The sequence below is a fragment of the Bubalus bubalis genome, chromosome 8 (assembly GCF_019923935.1).
Source record: "Bubalus bubalis isolate 160015118507 breed Murrah chromosome 8, NDDB_SH_1, whole genome shotgun sequence".
Taxonomy (NCBI): domain Eukaryota; kingdom Metazoa; phylum Chordata; class Mammalia; order Artiodactyla; family Bovidae; genus Bubalus; species Bubalus bubalis.
The window spans coordinates 81,668,239-81,690,409 of record NC_059164.1 but is presented as its reverse complement, the minus strand read 5'-3'; the positions used below and the strand labels follow the sequence as shown (position 1 = coordinate 81,690,409).

The window sequence follows — 22,171 nt, the reverse complement described above, 5'->3', positions numbered from 1 at the left end:
CTTTAACAGATGTCATGAAAGCATACAGAAAGAAGAGAAAAATACAGTAGAAAAGATCTAAAAAATACTGATGTTGGTAAACTTTAAAAAAAAAAAACTTATTACCAAACATATCTAGCTGCTCTAATACTAAAATAAAAGCTTAACACAAATAGTGTCAATCAAAAGTAAAATGTTTCAAAGTCAGTTGCAGTTTCTAGAATCGTTACAAGCATACTTTGTTCTACTGTAAGATTAATTAAGAATGTATTTATGAAGTAGCTGTTGAAAACTAACACAAAACTTGAGATTCTCCCTATTTTTCCTTATTTCTCTGCAGTTCATCATCATTGATAATGATCCCAAGCAAAAGCAAAGCACCAGGCTCACCTTTTATACAGTAAAATGAAGAGTGTACATCAGCGAAGTTATTATGGTTCATTAGAAAGAGCTGCCATGGGAAAAAAATGTCATACAAGGCTGTCAAGTTTCTGAAATTTCTATTTTAAAAGATTCTTTGAATGTTGAACTTTTTGCTGACACTGTCTTGTTCGTACTGTAGTGCTTATCATCAGCATGGCACATGAGATAGTCACCCGGTTTCATAAACCCCTGAGATGATACCAGAGCTAGACTGAGAAACCATTTTACCCACTTTCTAACCCATCATTTAAATCACAATGCAATGGGATTTAAAGTCTATTTGAAAAAAGCTTTGCCTTTTGTCAGGTTTATTATCAAAGATGAATTGCAGAGAAATAAAATAGAAAGACTCTTAAGTTCTCAGGTTGGAGTTGAAAAAAATGATACAAAGTATGCATGTAACTAAGTGATTAGAGAAGCTATAGTTGGTTGTCATAAGCACCTATGTGATGAGACCAAACAAATAATTTTAAAGGAAAAAATAGATTTTATCTTAAATCTTTATATAACTTTTATTTTCAAGAATATTAAAAACTATCTCTTAGAAGAAATTACGAGCTTATATACTGTGAGTTGAAACCCATGTGAGACCAAGAAAAGGTAAGAAAGCAGCCACTGTTTCCTCTTCATTTGTCTCTGGATTTCAAAGTAGAGACCTATGGGGAAATGATAAAGGCAAAGGGGACTGTGTGTACATGTGTGCTCAGTGGTGTTTGACTCGGTGACCCCGTGGTCTGTAGCCCATCAGTCCATGGAATTTTCCAGGCAAGAATACTGGAGTGGGTTGCCATTTCCTCCTCCAAGGGATCTTCCTGACCCAGGATCAAACCTGTGTCTCCTGTAATTGGCAGGCGGATTCTTTACCAACCTGGGAGGCCTCTACAGGAGATTATAGAAAAAGTAAATATGGGGAAAGAACTTGGATAAACAGATGTCTGGAGTCATTTATTTATTTAATTGTGTGTGTACATGTGTGAAATTTAACTAAATGGAAGTGTTAAAGCTTTTTGCTTCTCCTAGGAATATTCATTCAGCTCAAGAGCTGTTCGAGCAAAGGGCTGCACTCTGCTCACTTCCTGGTCCATGAGATAATATGTGGAGGCTCTGTGAGTACCTATCCAGGTGGGATCTAACACAGTAGGCACTCAAAATATTTAAATCAATATGTCTATAAGCAATCAAACATATAGCATTAAAAAACATATACTGATCGCTTCTTGGCATTTTGGCTAAGATCAAGTGTAAAAAAGTTATACGGAAAAAAATCTAAGCTACTTTATTACAGACTCCAAAATAAGTATTATGGATGATTTCCACAGAAATGTTACATTAATGCTATGCAGCTGCATTTGCTATAGAAAGACATGTTTATGAAAGGACCCTCTTGAGAATTTGATAGAAATTCTTTAGAGCCCATCTAATCTCGAGGCTCTTAAATGTCAATGCAGAACCCAGTGCCAGGCTGAGTGTTTAAGAAACACCAGGGTGGTCTAAGGATCTGCTCCCTGTTCCTCTCCCACAGATCTGGGGTGGTACCAGAAACTAAGTAATTTTCTTTAAAAAATTCAGAATATTCTGGTGTACAGCCAGGCTTAACAAGTGCTGATTTAACCTAATGGGAAAATTGACATCCAGAAAGTTTACAGGCCCCTCCCAAAGGTCAACAGACTTAATGGCAAAGCTGGGACTAGAGTCTGGGTCTGCAAACATCATGTACACAGCTCTTTAAAGACAATAGGCTACCGGTTCATCTTCTAGGCCAATCCTATATATTCCTGTTGCAACCTGCCCGTATAATGACTGCATCTCCAGGGACCAATGGGACAATCAGTGAGGAGTACAGAAGATTTAGTCAGAAGGTCTGGGTTCAAATCCAGTTCATCACCTTCCCAGACTGGTAAGTCAAAACTTTCTGAAATGCAAGTCTTCTTATATATAAAATAGAGATGAGAGTTCCTTAAGGACCATTGTAAAGATAAATGACTGTCAAGTGTTTAAAAGCAAAGGTGCTAGGACGCTTAAGAATTCTAAATAAGCTCTAAAAAAAAAGGGGGAGCAAGAGAAGTGGATATAAATGCTAAATATTGGGTTGCCAAAAAAGTTAAGATTTTTCCATAACATCTTACAGAAGAACTGAACAAACTTTTTGGCCAACCCACTAAATACAAGAAATAAAATTTTTTACACATATAAAACACAGCATAAAAATTTGGAAATTGCGGTTTCTTGTAAAAATGGAAATATCATTATATTATTGTTTTGTAAGTAACTTATATCAAAACAAATGCTATTTGTCTTTGAAATCAGACCTAGAAACATTTTAAGTTTACGAAGTATGATAAAGGCTACTTTTATCTTACTTCACGAAGCTTTGAAATTCTATTGAACTGTCATGCTAACAATATAACAAGGTATACAAACGTGTAAAAAAAAAAAGTTAAACATCGATAATGTGGTTAATTATTTCTTTAACACTAATGATGTCATAGACAGTTGAAGCTTAGCTGTCAGCTTCTAATTCCATTTAGATGGAATTAGACATGATACTGAGAAGAGTTGTTGCATCTTAGAAAACATGAAATTTTAAAACCAAAAGTGATGTTCAGTTTTTCCCCCCAACTTTCTAACTTTTCTCTTTCCAAACAGCAATTCACTTGAGGAGTCCTCCCCCAAGGCACTTTCAGTACCAAGTAAGTTGTAAAATTCTGTCCACTGAATTATAAATCTGAGCCTTAGATTACCAATGCGAATCAGCAAAAAAGGTGCTGAGAAGCCCTGTGATAACCTGTGTCTAACACTTGACCACAGTTTCCTACATTTTACTGAATGGTTCTTAATGTCTCCCAAGGTCATTCCCCCCAACTCCCTGCCCCCAGGCATAACAGGGTCCAGATTCTTGCTGATTCATGGACCTGCAAAATTTCCCCTGAATTTTTTGGATGTCATTGTCAGAGCTGAAATTTTTTAGCCTGTTAAAACATGTAAAAATCAACCATAGTTTTATGCAACAACAACAAAAGACTAGACAGAATTTTAAAAGTATGCTAAACCTTTCTAGAAAATCCAGACTGCTCTATAAATAGATCCAAATTATTTTTATAGTGATCCCCAGTAGGTTGTCAGGGAAAGAAAATAAATAGTCATTAGTGAAAAGAAGTAGCCTTTTTCATTGGAGAAGGAAATGGCAACCCACTCCAGTGTTCTTGCCTGGAGAATTCCAGGGATGGGGGAGCCTGGTGGGCTGCAGTCTATGGGGTCGCACAGAGTCGGACACGACTGAAGTGACTTAGAAGCTTTTTTCATAGAAAATAATTCTAAACTTTTCATATATAAGCAGGAAGTACCTCCTGGAACTCGGAACAACCTGTCCCAGTAGAGCATTTTCTCTCTGCATCCTCCAAGGAGATGTCTGAGGTCCAGAGAAGACTACAGATGCAGCCGTTCCCACAGACCCCACCCCTTTCTCCATGAGTCCCTCCCATTCTGTCCCAGAAGCCCCTCCCCATGGTTGGGGTATTACAGGCTACCTTGGACCCCCGGGCAAAATAACTCCCATCCTCTTTAATACACCAGGGGCTGCACACTTACACATCTTAAGGAAAAGCTCTCACTTAAAAATGAAAAGGATAAAATATTGACTTACCAGCTGATTAGTGGCTAATTTTTTAGACGGAATTCACTTTGCACCTAATAATTTTTATTCCTGGCTGATTCAGAACTATGCAAATATATTCATAAAACATTAATGAGCAGTGAGACCTAGCAGTGCCCCTGAGCTTGGTTCTCTGGAAAGAGCCTAGGAAGAGGGATCCATTAGGTGTTTTTGGAGGTACTGTAGAGGCTGAGAAAAAAGTAATGCATAATTTTCAACTGAGAGGCTAGGCTTCATGCAGGAGAGCTAGAGGACAAAAGGGGCAATTATTTGGTCACCTTTCTTGGGGCAGAGGTGTAGAGACACTTAAATGACTTCTTGACAAGTTGGAATTTGCAGCTTCCAGGCAGACCCGGGGTGTTGAGAGCTGAGGAGCTACAGATCATTGTCAAGCTCACTCATGTCCAGGGCTTTACAGGGTCTGACACTGGAACTGCTCTCCCTAACGCCAAATTCATGCTTCAGGATGAAGTGACTCATTTCCGGTCTGGATGGTTCTTCTGCATCCCTTGAGAGCTGCACAAAGCACAAACCCCTCCTTGTCACCTCTCCTCACCTAGTAACCCCTTCCTACATTTCCCTTTCCTTCCTGGCCTTTCTCTTTCCTCCAGCAACCTTTCTCTGGGTCACCCACAAGCCTCCAAATTCCACTGGAAACAAATGCTTATTTCTCTGGAAGGTTTCTGCAGAAGAGATTGTTTTCCTACTTGCCTAAACCAAGTACTCGTTTCTCTCCCATGATGCCAACTTCCCACAAGCCTTCTAAGCCAAGGCTTCTAGTTTTGTCACATCCGCCCTCAGGAAAACCTCTTCTCCTTAAAGCTGAGTTATCCAGTAAGGCCAGTCAGCTTAATTGGATGTTAACTCCTAGTCTGAGGAGAAAGCTGGGCCCTGGCTCACAGCTCAGGGCCCAAAAGACAACTCCTACCCTCACAGTTTCTTGACTAATTCCACTCCCATGACCTCTCCCATCACTGTACTTTCTGAACACGTCACAAAGACTCCTTTGGAAATGTTTAACAATATCTTCCTCCCTGGCCACAGGTTCCTGGCCCTCCAGCTCTGTCAGTCCTTGGCATTTCTTATTTTTCTTTTGATACCACTGATCTTCCTCATTTTCTTCTGCTTTTCACCCAGTCTCTGACCTGAACTCCAAGTTCAGCAGGTGCTGCGCAAATCCTCATCACGCGCTCCCCCTTTCCTACCCTGGAGACCACTTCTCTCCCCACAACCCCGTCTTTTGGCTCCACCTGCAAAATCTCTGTCTCCAGGAAAGCAATTTCATCCCCATTTAACCAAAAACTCATTTCCAAACGAGCTAGAGAAAGAACAGTCTGAATTTTTCAAGAAATGTGCTTTAAATAGTTTCAAGTTCTCTGGACGCTACTAGCATTCCAAAATACAGTCACTCCTAGAGGCTATTTTAAGGAAAAGATCAGGATGCTCTGTGATTGGCATGTTAATTATTTATATAAAGATAATGAGTTCTATGGCTCTTATCACAAATTCTGAATTATTGAGGGTACTAAGCTTGTAATACTCTAGAAAAACAGACAAAAGGTAAAACAAAATTCTGTATTTTAAAATCTTTCAGGCAATACGATACTGAGTGGCTTCAAGGAAAACAAAAAGTTGGTTTTTTTTTTTTTTTCATTTCTCCAAGTGGACACAATGCTTATTCTACTTCAAAATGGTTCAGGTGGTCTGATCTAAAAGCCACTTTAACACTCCCCCACATGCTCCAAGGCCATGCTAAGTTTACTCTATAAATGTGAGAATGCCTGCTCACAAGGAGAGAAAATCGGGGGATGGATAAAAAATATGTATGCTTCCTTAAAGGGTGCTATTTGTAGCTTCTTTATTTGAAAAATATTCCAAATATCTGGGCCTAAGTACACTGTGACTATCAAATTGAATGGATGTCCACAATAAACCCTAGAAATGTAGTCAGTCAATTTACTCAGCAATGTCCACTTATTCAAGAAAGGATACTTACTTGTAAATTGTAGTCTTGTAGAATTTTAACTAAGGAGTCTCTCAAATTAGGAATCTCCATTCCTTCCTTAATACGGTGAATTAGTAGAATCGGGTCAACATGCGTGCCAATGTTGTTTAACAAGCCGGTGATAAATGCTATGGATACCACAGAAAACAACATATAAGCAATAGAAGGGATGTAATTTTAGGCAAAAAGTTATTTCCTTTTAGTAAGTGTCAAAACCATCTGAACTTCTAACTCTTCCCAAGAACTAATCTTCTTTACTTTTCTCAAAGAAGCAGCTAAATTAGAAGAGATTTAAAAAGAAAATGAATTGGAGAACAAATGATTACTTCAGAACACAGTTTGTGATGTCAAAGAGAGGTGACTAATATTTATTGAGAATATACTATGGTGCAGTTATCATATACTTTTCTCCAATATTCTGCAAGGTGGCAATATTTTTTGTTCCCATTTTATGGAAAAGGAAAAAATAGGATGGTTAATGAATTCGTCCAGGATCACACAACTAGCAATTTTTGAACTCCAAATCAAAGCCAGGGTAGGCCCAGGTTCAAAGTGTGCTTCATTACCACTCTACTTCCTGTAAGGTCCTTGAACTGCTACTCTATTAAGCTAAACTAGATTCTCAAAGTACCTTAATCTGTAATGAACCTGAATAACACCCTCTTGTATCTCAGAAAAAAAAAAATTGTAACAGTGGTTTCTAGAATTTGAAAATCTTGAAACAGATAAGCCTTCTGACCAAAAAATAAAAAGGGGGAAGGGAGAGATTTTAAATCATGACTGCTAGTTTCTGAATCGTATCTATATCTTTAAAAGAGGACTTTCATTAACTTTTGTTTCCTTCCAAAATGGGAGACCCAAGCAGATGGTCAAGGAGAGGCAGCAAATAGACACTCCTGGTGCTGCACTGATAAAACGAGGCAGGAGAGAGAGGCTCGATGCTACGTAGCAAACCTCCAAATATAGTCCGTGTCCAGTAATGGTTATGGGTTTCCATAAAGAGAACTGATAAGGGCTAGACTATACGCTTTCAAAATAAATGCCCACTGTGTACAAACAAAACCAGAATCTTTTATTTCGTTTGGGTGCAGTAGGTAAAACTATGCTTCATGGGAGCAGAGTTGATATCATGTCAATCACTTGCTCTTCATCAAGTTCAGCTAGCTAACATGAATTATTAAGGCTCTAGACTTCCCTGTATAGGGAGAGTTTGGGAAATCTTTACTATGTACATGACCTATTTTTATTATACATACTTCACCATTATTTTTAACTCAGTGCATCTTGAGATGATTCTTACTCTAGACACAACTGGCTAAATGGAGAGAAAGAAGTTATGAAGGCTCATGGGTTTTCTACTTACGTGGTTTGTCAATGGAATATAAAATCAGATCTTCCCAGAGTTCTGCATCGTCCTGCTCCTTGGCAAATTCAATCGCTTTATCAACATCATGCAATTCCTCCATGATCATCTTCAGGGCACTTCGGCTGTTACCCATTCGGCCTAGAACAATGTGAGAAACACATTTAGGATAATTTAATTAAACATTTTAAGAGAAACCATATCTCACTTTATTTGTTTACATAGTTTGATAGCCATGACAAAAAGTGTATTTCCTTATATGACAACTGTAACTTAGTAAAATAAATCCTAATTACTAGGTATTTACTTTGTACTGAGTATTCACTTAAGTGCTTCACATGAATTACTTCCTGTAATCACTATAATCTGAGGAAGTAGTTCTATTAATATTTCAATTTTATAAAAAAGGACAGACATGTTAATCACTTGCTAAGATCATACAGCTACTAAATGGCAAATCTGGAATCTGAAACCAGGTCTGTCAGATTCTGACTTCCTTCTGATGAAAAGCAGAAAAAGAAAAAAAGAACAAATTTGTCAACCCATCCACAATTTATTTTGATTTACACAATACTAATTATTATCTCAGTAGCATTTATTAAATAATGCTACCTTCTTTATTGAGCTATGAAGTCTCCTTCTCCAAATATTAAATTCTTATATAAAACAGGCTTTAACCTCTGTTACTTTGGTCTGAAACCTATGTCCATTCTTGGAAAATTTATATCACGTTGTCACCCCACTCTAGTTTATGGGGACCAAAATGAATCAAAGCTACTTACTGAGAAGATAAACTGTCTCTTCTACAAAGTTTCTCTGTTGACAGATCTCAAGAGCCTTCGAATAAAGCAAGGTAAAAATGTTATGTGTTATCATATAAAAACAAATATCTACAGTCACTTAAACATACAAGTTTGAAAGAATTTTCCAATGCCTCCCTTTAAAAACAAAGCCTCTTTAAGTTTTGTTTGTAGCTGTCCAGATTTCCCTGAGAGGTGCTGGACTCTACACAATTTAACTGATAACATATTTGAGGCAGAACATTCCAGAGCGAAGGCAGAAAGCAAGATGCTGAAACAAAGGTTCTTCCCCACAAAGCTTTCTTTCTTTCTGCTACTTGAGGTTTCTTCATGGCACTGGTCTAAGCCCCGTTTCCTTCCACTGGATTCTAAGCTCCAGGAAAGGACTACTGTTCACAGCTGTATGTTCCCTGTAAAGAGCAGTAAACACTTGCTGCATAAAGAATTAAACACTGGGGTGGGAATATTTCTATTGCTGGCTTACCGGGTCTAGAAGAAAACTCTGTTCAAGCATCTGTCAAAAGTGGGAGGAAAACTGAAAAGATATGTGCACCCTAATGTCCATGCAGCACTATTTACAATAGTGAAGACATGGAAACAACCTGAATGTCCATCACCAGATGAATGGATAAGCAAGATGTGGCACGTATATACAATGGAACACTACTCAGCCATAAAAGGAATGAAACTGGTTATTTGTGGTGATCTGGATGAACCAAGAGTCTGTCATACAGAGTGAAGTCAGAGAAAAGTATCATATTAATGCATATATATATAGAATCTAGAAAAACTGTACACACTAACCTATTTGCAGGGCACGTACAGAGATGCAGATGTAGAGAATGGACTGGTGGACATGGGGGTGAGGAGGGAAGGGGAGGGTGGGACGAACTGGGACAGCAGCACTGACGTATATACACAGTCGTGTAAACGAGCCAGCAGGAGGCTGTTGCAGAGCACAGGGACCTCAGCTTGGCACTCTGTGATGACCTGGAGTGGGATGGTGATGATGGGGTAGGAAGGAGGCTTGAGAGGGAGTAGGTATACATATAGCTGACTCATATTACTGTACAGCAGAAACACTGTAATTATACTCCATTAAAAAAATAACACTTTAGAATTGGAATGAAACTAAGACAATGTTTTAGAGTTGTTTAGTAACTAAATCATGTCCAACTCTTTCGGGACCCCATGGGCTGTAGCCCACCAGGCTCCTCTGTCCATGGGATTTCCCAGGCAGGAATACTGGAGTGGGCTGCCATTCCCTTCTCCAGGGGCTCTTGCTGGCGTGGATTCTTTCCCATTGAGCCACCCGGTACACAATCATTTAAATGAGAAAATGAGAAGACCTGAAGGCCACAATGAGCAAGAAACACCACTAATTTGATTACTCACACAATTCCTTTAAAAATTATGTAGCAGACAAAAATGGAAATATAGATCAGAGGAATAGGATAGAAAGCCCAGAGACAAATCCACGTACCTATGGTCACCTAATCTATCACAAAGAAGGCAAGAATATACAATGAAGAAAAGACAGTCTCTTCAATATGTGGTGCTGGGGAAACTGGACTATTACATGTAAAAGAATGCAATTAAAACACTTCCCAATACCATACACAAAAATAAACTCAAAATGGATCAAAGACCTAAACGTGAGGCTGGACACTATAAAACTCTTAGAGGAAAAGATAGGATACTCTTTGACATAAATTGCAGCAAGATCTTTTCTGATCTACCTCTAACAGTAATAATGAAAATTAAAACAAAACAAATAGGACCTAATTAAACTTAAAAATTTTTGCACAGCAAAGGGAACCATAAACAAAACAAAAAGACAACCCTCAGAATGGGAGAAAATATTTGCAAATGAAGCAACCCACAAGGTATTAATCTCCAAAATATACAAACAGCTCATGTAGCTCAACATCAGAAAACAACCCATTCAAAAAAATGAGGGGGAGCTAGAAACAGACATTTCACCAAAAAAGATATACAGATGGCCAACAACCACATGAAAGATGCTCAACATCATTAAATATTAGAGGAATGCAAATCAAACTACAATGAGGTATCATCTCACATTGGTCAAAATGGCCATCATCAAAAAAATCTACGAACAATAAATGCTGGAAAGTGTGTGGAGAAAAGGGAACCCTCTTGCACTGCTGGTGGGAATGTAAATTGATACCATCACTGTGGAGAACAGTACGGCGGTTCCTCAAAAACTAAAAATAGAGCTACCATATGACCCACCAGTCCCACTCCTGGGCATATACCTGGGGAAAACCATAACTCAGAAAGATACATGCACCCTAATGTTCATTGCCGCTATTTACAACAGCCAGGACACAGAAAGAACTTAAATGTCCATCAACAGAGGGCTGGATAAAGATATTACATATATACAATAAAATATTACTCAGTCATAAAAATGAAGGACACTGTGCCATTTGCAGAGATATAGACGGACCTAGGGAGTGTCATACAGAATGAAGTCAAAAAGAAAAAATGTCGTATTAACACTTATGTGTGGGATCTCAAAAATGATACACATGAACTTATTTGCAAAGCAGAAATAGACACACAGAGGTAGAGAACAAATGTATGGACACCAATGGGGGAAGGGGGTGGGATGAATTGGGAGACTGGGATTGACATTTCCATATAACTTACTCTATGTATCAAATAGATAACCAATGAGAACCTACTTTGTAGCACAGGGATCTCTACTCAGTACTCTGTGGTGACCTAAATGGGAAGGAAATCCAAAAAGAGGGGATATATGTATAATTGATTCACTTTGCTGCATAGCTTAAATTGACACAACATTGTAAAGCAACTATTCTCGAACAAAAATTTAAAAAGTGATGTGGCGAGATGCTCCCTAGTATCTGTTGCCCATTTCTTATAGTAGTAAGATTATAGGTGGTTGAGTGACTGCCCAGAATGAAAACCTCAAGGCCTCTCTGGTGGTAGGAGTGCTATGTGACCAGTATCCACCATGGAGATGAACCAGAAATGTGGGAGGGCAGCTTCTGGGTCTGAGAACACCCTGCTCTCTTATTTTTAATCCTTTCATCCAAACTGCTCTTGGAAACATGGATGATACAGGAGATGCAGGAGACCTGGGTTTGATTCCTGGGTCAAGATCCTCTGCAGTAGGAAATGGCAACCCACTCCAGTACTCTTGCCTGGAAAATTCCATGGACAGAAGAGCCTGGCAGCTTACAGTCCATGGAGTCGCAAAGAGTTGGACACAACTGAGCACATACACAAAGCATAAAAGCATGTTTTCTTATTTTAGATTCTTGAATGTTCCCGAGCAATAGTGCTCCATCTAGAGGAAAAAGTAGCTAAACTAAGATTTTTAAAGCCAACAGGACATACATACGTGCACGTGTGCAAAAAAGGAGAATAACAGAAAACAAGTGACAAGACAGAATAACAAAAATTGAGTAAAAAATGATGTAAAAATAATATTCAAAATTTTCCTTTCCTTATTTAATGTAAAGTAACAGTTAAAAATTTAGGGGTTAACTAATGGAAACTTTATCAGCCCTATCCACTGTATCAGTTTTATAATGATTTCTACATAGCCTTGACCCCATCATCTTTTATTTTTCTTTAAGGAAAATTAATAAACTATGCATCTCCTACTTTATTCCTCCAGATTCATCTATACTGCCACCTTGTGAATGCAATTAGATATGAGAGTGACCATAAATTCAGGTATTAATGATAAAGCTAATATTTTGCTTTTAACTATTCTCGGCACAAGCAATCAGATTTGCGAACGTGAAAACTAGGACCTGATGACCACACCTGGAAATGACAGAAGAATGAACAGTTTAAAAACTGATGTCTCTCACAATTCTTGCAATATTGAGCAATATCTTTATTACTATTGCTGTTGCTGTTATTTTAATTAACTTTTTAAACCTGAAAAAAGTGATTCCTTACCACAGTGGAAAATATATGGGACCCAAAGTGAAGAGACTCAGGTTCTAAGGCTCAGCATGCTGTCTTATAGCTCTAGACTGGGGGGAAATCTCCTTAGATTTTTATGAGTCAGTAGTTTTTCTATGTTACAGGGAAACATAAAAGGAATTTGTTTCTAAGATGAAACACAGTGTGCACAGAGTTATTATTTCTAGGGAGAAAGGAATGAGATGCGACATGAATTAAAGTCAAGAAAATCTCCTTTAAGATGGCTTGAGGTACCTGAGCAAGGACTGTATATTTTTTGCAAATATACAGACTTCCCCAATGGAGTCTCAAGCAGAGATAATCTCTAATAAAGATGTCTCAAAGATCTTTAACATGAAAGCCTAATGACTTGATTATAGTGACATGTTTCAACCATTACTATCTCAAATCCATTTTGTTCCAAATTCTCTTTCCACTGAAAGTTATCTTAAAAAAAAAAAACAAAAAAAAAACTACTTCAAACATAATTGTTCTCAGGTTTGTGTTGAATTCTCTTATATGCAATTGATTTTTCCCAGGAGCTCAGAGAGAAAAATTCCAAAGGGCCCACACAATGCTCCAGGTGAGTTCTCTGTATTAGAAATATCATGTGTGGAGATGAGAATTTCTGATGCTCCCTTTGTGGTCAGAGCAGTATGCTTTCCATTGAACACTACCGGACTGGAAAACTGTAAACCAAATGGGCTGAAAGCATGTTCCAGACACGGACATACTGGAATCCACGTGGAACCTCTGTACAGTGTTCAGTGAAGGGGAAGAAGGATGCCTGGGTGGGTGCTGATCACCCTCGTGTGCGGGGCTCTGGCTGAGGAGTCAACAGGACAAGGCCAGGTCTGCCTGGAAACACGTTTCCTTCAAAGTGAGGCACAAACACAGGGGCACAGTTCAAAGATTAAGATTCTCCCTCTTTTTCTAGATTATAGATTCAGAAGTGAGAAAAGAGAGGAACGTTTGCTTTTCTAAGATGATGTGTTTCCAAATTTATTCTTGAGAAAAAGCCTTAGGGCCCAAACATAAACTGTTAATGTTTTTCATAAACTAATATGCAGGCAAGATTTTTTTTTTTAATTGTAGATTCAGAAAATCCATTGAGCTGAAACTGGTTCACAGTAAATTCAACACATTTGAAGTTAATCATCATGGGCTGAAGAAGCAACTAGAAAAGCTGTGATTGCACAAAAATTGCGTGTTGTCAAGTCAACTTCTTAGTAAGTGTCTCTTACGGGTCAAATACTTTTTTTTGTTGCTACATATGGCTGATGGTAGAAAGTACTTGCTCTCTGGCCATCTGAATTTAGGAAGGTATGTGTAGATGGTCGAGAGCATTGCAGATGGTGTGAAGAACCATGGAAACAAAACTGAGGGTCTTCAGTCACCCAGTTTCTAGTACACACATGGTGAGTATTGTAGTTTATTTTGAAACAGCAAGCTCATAACACTAGTTCATATTCAGCCCTAACTAGAACCTCGTAGATATCAATTTATTCATTCATTCGACTGGCATGCAATAACATTCAGTGTCTAATGTGTGGCTGGCTACTGAGTTTATGAGAATCAGTGAAACAAACTCCTTTTCCTTGAAGAACTTATAGGATGGTGGGAGAGACTAGAAACTGTAGCTTTAACTACAGTTAACTACATTATAACTAAAATGGAATTGAGTGTGACAGAGAAATAGAAAAGTACATCATGTGGGTATTTAAAGCACACAGGGTGCAGGACTGAAGTTATGTATCAACTTGGAGTCCTGACTGGGGCAGTTGCCTCTGGCTTTGAGTGGTCCATGTTGCCCTCCCAGGCTGACTTTGCTGGTAAATGCATCAGACTCTGGACAGTGTTTTATGGTTGATAGAGTCCTAGACCCTAGATGAGAATTTTATCCCAGTTAAACCTGGCATAGAGATACTTGAGGTCCTTACCAAAATCTGATCTGATAGGACCACCCATTGTGATAGAATGCCCAGCAAAACCTCGTGCCTAAAGAGCCAGTCTTTCCCTTGAATGAGAATGGACGAGCAGAGACAGGAGACTAGAAGAACCCAGAGCTTATCAACAATGACAACTCTCACCTCGCAGCGTTTGAGCTGGGGCATCTGGGACTCACCTTTTCAAGGGGGCAATGGATACTGTCTCGGAGAAATGGAAGCAAGTTGGGTCGGTCGAATTCAGCATAAAGGCTGATCTGCTTCTCATGGTAGCGCTGTCCCTTATGGTGGTCTCTTTTGAAAAGCTTATGCAGATACTAAAAAAAAGATCAAAGGAACAAATGAAGGATATTAAAATATGGACCTGTTTAACATTGCTATTTTCAGCCACAGACAGGCTGGTGGAAAAGCAGTTTTTGGGAAAAATCTCTACGTGAAGGGGAAGTGGAAAGGAGACAACCTTGGCAAGAGTAAGGAGGTGCTGGTCCTTCCTAGGATGGCCCCGAGTGACCTGTTTCTGCCTCTTACCAACCATGTGGCCCTGGGCAGGTCACTAACCCCTCTGTGACTGAGTTTCTTTATCGGCAAAAATCTTCAGTTGTGAGGACTGAATGAGTTACCATTTGTAAATCACTCAGAACCATACCTGGCTTGTAATAGGCACTGCAGAAATGTTAATGACAGGAGCTGTTAATATTCTCACCATCATCCGCTTCACCTCAGAAGTAAAAAGCTTGATCAGTGTTTCTAGATTGTAAAAATTCTCATCCTTTATATAAAAGGGGGTAGAATCATGGAGCAAGAACATGTTCTCAAAAATAACTCCAGTAGAAAGTGCTAAATTAATTCTCATATTTTCTAAATCTCCTCTCCTGAAGTTTTACTGAGATCTGTGTTTGCCATGAAACACTGCCTCCACTGGGGACCTCAAAAAGTGAAAAAAATCAAGAAGAGTCAGGTGTTTTGAACCCATTTTCATAGCTGATTTCTTTTTCTGACTGTCTGAAAAAGTTAATGAACCTTCAAGGGATTGAGTGATTCACTTTCAACTTGGAGTAGTAGCAAGGTTAACAATATATTGCACAGAAGTCAGAAATCGATATTCAATGTTTCAGAGATCAGATCAGTTGCTCAGTCGTGTCCGACTCTTTGCAACCCCATGAATCACAGCACGCCAGGCCTCCCTGTCCATCACCAACTCCCGGAGTTCACTCAGACTCACGTCCATCGAGTCAGTGATGCCATCCAGCCATCTCATCCTCTGTCGTCCCCTTCTCCTCCTGCCCACAATCCCTCCCAGCATCAGAGTCTTTTCCAATGAGTCAACTCTTCGCATGAGGTGGCCAAAGTACTGGAGTTTCAGCTTGAGCATCATTCCTTCCAAGGAAATCCCAGGGCTGATCTCCTTCAGAATGCACTGGTTGGATCTCCTTGCAGTCCAAGGGACTCTCAAGAGTCTTCTCCAACACCACAGTTCAAAAGCATCAATTCTTCGGCGCTCGGCCTTCTTCACAGTCCAACTCTCGCATCCATACATGACCACAGGAAAAACCACAGCCTTGACTAGACGAACCTTTGTTGGCCAAGTAATGTCTCTGCTTTTGAATATGCTATCTAGGTTGGTCATAACTTTCCTTCCAAGGAGTAAGCGTCTTTTAATTTCATGGCTGCAGTCACCATCTGCAGTGATTTTGGAGCCCAGAAAAATAAAGTCTGACACTGTTTCCACTGTTTCCCCATCTATTTCCCATGAAGTGGTGGGACTGGATGCCATGATCTTCGTTTTCTGAATGTTGAGCTTTAAGCCAACTTTTTCACTCTCCACTTTCACTTTCATCAAGAGGCTTTTGAGTTCCTCTTCACTTTCTGCCATAAGGGTGCTGTCATCTGCATATCTGAGGTTATTGATATTTCTCCTGGCAATCTTGATGCCAGCTTGTGTTTCTTCCAGTCCAGCGTTTCTCATGATGTACTCTGCATATAAATTAAATAAACAGGGTGACAACATACAGCCTTGACGAACTCCTTTTCCTATTTGGAACCAGTCTGTTGTTCCATGTCCAGTTCTAACTGTTGCTTCCTGACCTGCATACAAATTTCTCAAGAGGCAGATCAGGTGGTCTGGTATTCCCATCTCTTTCAGAATTTTCCACAGTTTATTGTGATCCACATAGTCAAAGGCTTTGGCATAGTCAATAAAGCAGAAATAGATGTTTTTCTGCAACTCTCTTGCTTTTTCCATGATCCAGCGGATCTTGGCAATTTGATCTCTGGTTCCTCTGCCTTTTCTAAAACCAGCTTGAACATCAGGAAGTTCACGGTTCACATATTGCTGAAGCCTGGCTTGGAGAATTTTGAGCATTACTTTACTAGCGTGTGAGAGGAGTGCAATTGTGCGGTAGTTTGAGCATTCTTTGGCATTGCCTTTCTTTGGGATTGGAATGAAAACTGACCTTTTGCAGTCCTGTGGCCACTGCTGAGTTTTCCAAATTTGCTGGCATATTGAGTGCAGCACTTTCACAGCATCATCTTTCAGGATTTGGAATAGTTCAACTGGAATTCCATCACCTCCACTAGCTTTGTTCATAGTGATGCTTTCTAAGGCCCACTTGACCTCACATTCCAGGATGTCTGGCTCTAGGTCAGTGATCACACCATCGTGATTATCTGGGTCGTGAAGATCTTTTTTGTACAGTTCTTCTGTGTATTCTTGCCATCTCTTGTTAATATCTTCTGCTTCTGTTAGGTCCATACCATTTCTGTCCTTTATCGAGCCCATCTTTGCATGAAATGTTCCTTTGGTATCTCTGATTTTCTTGAAGAGATCTCTAGTCTTTCCCATTCTGTTGTTTTCCTCTATTTCTTTGCATTGATCACTGAAGAAGACTTTCTTATGTCTTCTTGCTATTCTTTGGAACTCTGCATTCAGATGCTTATATCTTTCCTTTTCTCCTTTGCTTTTCGCTTCTCTTCTTTTCACAGGTATTTGTAAGGCCTCCCCAGACAGCCATTTTGCTTTTTTGCATTTCTTTTCTATGGGAATGGTCTTGATCCCTGTCTCCTGTACAATGTCACGAACCTCATTCCATAGTTCATCAGGCATGCTATCTATCAGATCTAGGCCCTTAAATCTATTTCTCACTTCCACTGTATAATCATAAGGGATTTGATTTAGGTCGTACCTGAATGGTCTAGTGGTTTTCCCTACTTTCTTCAATGTTTAGTTCATGTTAAATGGACACAAACACCCTAGAACCCACCTGAGGTGGGAAGACTTCATCACACCAAGTGCATCAGTGCATCTGCCCCCTTGATTGGATTGATTCCTCAACACAGAGCTTGAGCCTGCCTTGAAGTTGTGACGGGGAATGAAGCTGCTGGAGCCTGACACTTGCTGTCGTATATGGTCACTAAATAAGCCTAACCAGGACACAAGCACACTGAGAACCCCCTCCTTCGGTTAACCGCTCCCTCTCTCTCAGGCAAGAACTGGGGGAGGCCGAGAGAAGTCCCTGCTCTGATGAAGACTCCGGCCACTCCACTGGCATGGTGTCAGTGTAAGAACTGACACACTGCGGTTTCCCAGAGGTGCAAATGGATTAAGAAGGTTCTTTCACATCTTTGGGGCAAACGTATAGAGACGTTACTTTGCCTGACAGAGACGATGGGCCACTTCCGTGTGAGCACTGCCAGCGTTCTACCACTGCCCTACTGACACTGTCACTTGGTACCTGCCGCCTGTGATCCTGTCTCACGGCTGAAGGCAGCCAGAAACCACTGCTTTGCAAACAAATTCCATGATGACCCACACAGAGGTACCTTGCTTGGGTAAGCAGATAATCTGGTGATTTTCAGTCATGAACAGCAGAGCAAAAAGCATTCAGAAAACCACTGAGCAAACAAAGTGACAACTTCCCCCCAAGTCACTTCACGTTCCTATACTGGAGTCTTCAAAAGCTTCAGTGCATGAAACTGACTTATAAATGCTCTGTTTCCTAATGCTCCTCCCGGGGTGCAAAGAGGTGCGCACAGACACAACAGTCTTATATGATGCTCACAGGCCTACTGGAACAACCCCTATTTTCACTGAAGACTTCTCTGGCATCATTTTGAAAGGACATAGAAAAACGTCTCTTCCTGTTTTGCTCCCATGATGACAGCAATGCAGAGGATCAAAGGAGCCCCCAACAAAAGAAACTAGAGTAATGGGCCCAATGGCCCCACCACACGACCACATAAGAGAAGAAGGCACAGGCTCTGTCAAAAAATGAGGCTCTGATCTGTGAGTGTTCTGTGCGGTCCTGGACATGGAACAGCTGTGTGGTGTTTCCTTAGCAGGAAAACGTGGTATCTTTGGTGTAGAGTCAGGGAACTGGCTTGGCTGTAATTGATGCCATAATTATATTGAATGGTAACTAGAGAAGTGTGGACAAAGAACACTACCTGCCATTTGTAAATAATGAATGTTGCCCACCATCAAGCCCATAAAGCCACTGCAGCCAACCCAACAGAGCACCCTGAGGGGAAGTCAGCTTGGAGAAAAACACACTCTGGCCCTGGACAGTTAAGATGCATATCTAAGGGATGATTTCAATGAGTCCAGAGTCTACTATCTTCCTATACAAAGGAAGGCACTAAAATCATTAACTTGAGATGTTTGTTTTCTGTGTCTGTGGTTAGCAATACTCTTGTGATATTTCACTATATTTTTGTTTTTTTTTCCCCAGCAAAAACTGCTATACATCCTGGCTCCCCTGACCTGTTTGGAACAGTCCCTTAGCGCTATCTAAGAGGCTGCTCTCCCAGGCTATAGTTCTCTGTATGTGCTCAATAACACATAATTCTCAACTTTCGGGGTGTGTATTTTTTTTTTCTTCAATTGACAGAAGGAAGTTGTTTACTCCTAGGCATAGTTTGATAATACAAAAATGTGATAACTTTTTTTTTTTTTAATCACAATTCAATTTTGAGTCAAAGTTAAAGTTCCTGATCTGTTATTAATTCCTAGTCTGGATTCTGATCATCTGCTGCATAATAACAATTACAGAATATTGTGTTCACTCCAGTCTTCTCAAACCAACACTGGAAGGTGACTTGCTGCTCTATTCAATCAAAGGGCAAAAGAGAAGGACTGTCATGCTCACCACGTGCTGCAACTCCGGTCTGTCTTCTAATTCTTCCACTACTTTTTTAATCTATAGGGAAAAAAAAATTAAATGTAGAGTTATGAGGATACAAATACAGCTGTGAAATTATCTGATGAACATCTCTCTTCTTTATGGTGATAGTGGTCTCAGACACTCATCTGTTTCAATACATATAAAGGCACTCACTGAAATTTTATCTTCATTGTCCAGAAGCATGTCAACAGCTTTCTGCAATATGAAAAAATACCCAGTCACTGAAATTTGCCACAGAAAAAGAGAACACAGAACATAATGTGTTATATATGGTATCACCATGAAAGGCAGAGGGCCTGTTTTACATGGATAAGAGGGTTCTTAGCTTTAGAATGGTTCTTGAGATATTTCTAAATGTATTTTAAAATTTGTTTCACTCTGCGGTCTCTGTGTTTTGCATACAACATAAAATGATGCTGTGCTACAACTCACAATACAAAGCATTTATATTCCCAGTATCACAAAAAAGAGCTTTCTTTCTGGCCGCGTGAATATTGATGGAGTCCCTTTACAGATTCCACAGATAAAAGGAGCTGGTCTTATGTGGAGAAGAGGATAAGACACAGAAGGGGGAAAAAAAAAAGACACCTGAAGCTTCATAACAGTATAAAGCTTATGGATTTACAGAATTGAGTTTAGCCACCTTTATCATTCAGGAAACACAAGTTAGCGTTTGTAACAAGAGGCGGTGGGAAGACAACCCACCAGACTAAGCCTCATACAGAGTCCCTGGGTCTTGTTCTTGACTCTGTTACATTGCCTACCTGTCTGCTGCATTTTTTTTCTGAAACATTAGGATGTTGGAAGAGATTACCCTTAAGTTATTTTCTAATTAGAAAGTTACGTGATTCCTTGAGTTCATGCTCTTGAATAGCAATGAATTTGAACTCATTCATCGTTTGTCTACAGCTTCATATACAAAATAAGCTCTTGAGATACATGAAGGGTGGGTCAGTCATAAGGGGAGACCAGCTATGGGAAAATTAATTTCTATATAAGTTGCTCATCCCCTTAATCATCTTCTGCCAGAGAAGCAGAATCTCTGCACCTGAACTTCCTAGGAACTGCACTATTTTTAAATCTGTACTCCCTAAGGACTTGACTCATTCAGAATGAAAAATGGGCTAAAAGCATCTTTCAGAAAAAGTAGATTTAGCTTCTATTTAAATTAAGTTTAAGTGTGTGAAGTCTAATACACAGCACGTAATAGATATATAATATAGCACATAATACCCCTAGATACAGTAAAATAAAATTTTAAAAAGTCCAAGTAACCTTTTTGGAACCTTAAGTGTTCTACTCTTTGATTTATCTAAAATTTCAACTTTTCGAGTAACAGCTACTGTATTTTATGAAACTATTTCTTTTCATCACTAGCACTTGGCATTAACTTTCTTTTTTAAAATACATACAATTTCTATCACTTTACAAGACCCACTGTGAGATGTGGAGGCTGGGTGCCCTCATCAGACAGAAGTGAAAGTGTTAGTTGCTTAGTCGTGTCTGATTCTTTGTGACCCCAAGGACTGTAGCCCTTCAGGGTCCTTTGTCCATGGAATTCTCCAGGTAAGAATACTGGAGTGGGTGTCCATTCCATTCTCCAGGGGATCTTCCTGATCAAGGAATCAAAGCCAAGTCTCCAACATTGCAGGCAGATTCTTTACCATCTGAAGTCTTTACCACCAGGGAAGTCATTAGACAAACATCCCACTATTCAAATCCACTTTATAATCTTCTTTTTAATCTTTTTGTCATCTGAGACCAATGGCAACTCCACATGCTAAAGCTGTGAATGCCAAAGAATAAAAGTGCCACAAACAGGCCAGAACAGTTTACTTACAGCTTGAATTCTGGGACATACAATTAAGAGGATTGAATGAGCTAAAGCATACGGCTAGTTTCTCTGTTCCTATGAATTACAATGACCTGTTTTACTACAAAAAAAAAATTACTTCACATACACACAACTTTAAAAGTTCCACATCAAGTTATGATTGCTTTTACAGAAAAACTGCGTCAGCTAAAGGAGTCCTGAATGCCAACTACTAAAGGAACATCTGGTGAGGGTCAGAGTGTTCTGAACAGTTAGCATACAACAGGTTATGTGATTGATTAACTACTCCAGCATGTGGACAAATGTCTATAAAAACTTGGGACAGCACAAATAATTTATCAGTAGTAAAATAAGAAACACATGATAACTGATTCACTTTGCTGTACACTTGAAACTAACATATACTATAAATCAACTATACTCCAATAAAATTTTTTAAAAAATAAAGAAATCTTAAAAAAAGAAAAACATTACCTCAGAATCAAAATCCATTAATAAAACAATTTTATCCTTGATAGAACTGAAAAGATTATGCTTGTGGATCAACTGGAAAACGTCCTTGTGTCTTAGTGTTAGGTATATTTCCAAAGCATTGCCGTAGTTTTTGTCGTAGGTGTACCTGGTAAGACAAAGGTTCTACATTAATGTTCATCAACGCTTCTAATAAAACATGAAGATATATTCAATAAATCATGTTTTACTTTAATGAAAACTGAAACACTTGTTTAGAGAGAAAAATTAACTTTTTTTAGAAAAGTGTTCCTTGGGATTGAACTATATGTGACCAGTAAGTATTTCTTTCTCAGAACCTTGAGAAAATTTTAGAAAATTGAAAATATTCTATTGTCAATAGTCTGTCAATATTGACAAAAACTAATTTCCTACAGAAAACTCTCAAAATGTTTTAGAGAAATCTATATACAAAGAAATTATGACCCCCAAATGAAGGAAATTCTTATTCTAGTAATAGAAAGTTACAATTCTTACACACAGTAGTCAGATGACAGATGGGTGATATTC

The 22,171-nt window shown here is 39.2% G+C and overlaps 1 protein-coding gene and 1 long non-coding RNA gene across 6 annotated transcripts in view; one reads left to right on the top strand and one right to left on the bottom strand.

The window, feature by feature from the left end:
* The window catches only part of VPS41 (VPS41 subunit of HOPS complex), a 200,089-nt gene that overhangs the window by 5,102 nt on the left and 172,816 nt on the right, over positions 1 to 22,171 (bottom strand). For all 5 annotated transcript variants that reach the window (XM_006058820.4, XM_044946820.2, XM_044946819.2 and 2 more), the window contains 7 exons: positions 21,626 to 21,770; positions 19,471 to 19,512; positions 19,282 to 19,332; positions 14,317 to 14,454; positions 8,205 to 8,259; positions 7,423 to 7,563; positions 6,051 to 6,187 (listed from right to left, as the gene is read on the bottom strand). In XM_006058820.4, coding sequence (XP_006058882.2) covers positions 6,051 to 6,187; positions 7,423 to 7,563; positions 8,205 to 8,259; positions 14,317 to 14,454; positions 19,282 to 19,332; positions 19,471 to 19,512; positions 21,626 to 21,770 — 709 coding nt within the window. The remainder of the gene's footprint in view (positions 1 to 6,050; positions 6,188 to 7,422; positions 7,564 to 8,204; positions 8,260 to 14,316; positions 14,455 to 19,281; positions 19,333 to 19,470; positions 19,513 to 21,625; positions 21,771 to 22,171) is intronic.
* On the top strand, positions 1,400 to 3,087 carry LOC123334776. Its single transcript, XR_006552903.2, has 3 exons — positions 1,400 to 1,508; positions 2,161 to 2,299; positions 3,049 to 3,087. It is a non-coding gene; the product is annotated as an uncharacterized LOC123334776 (long non-coding RNA).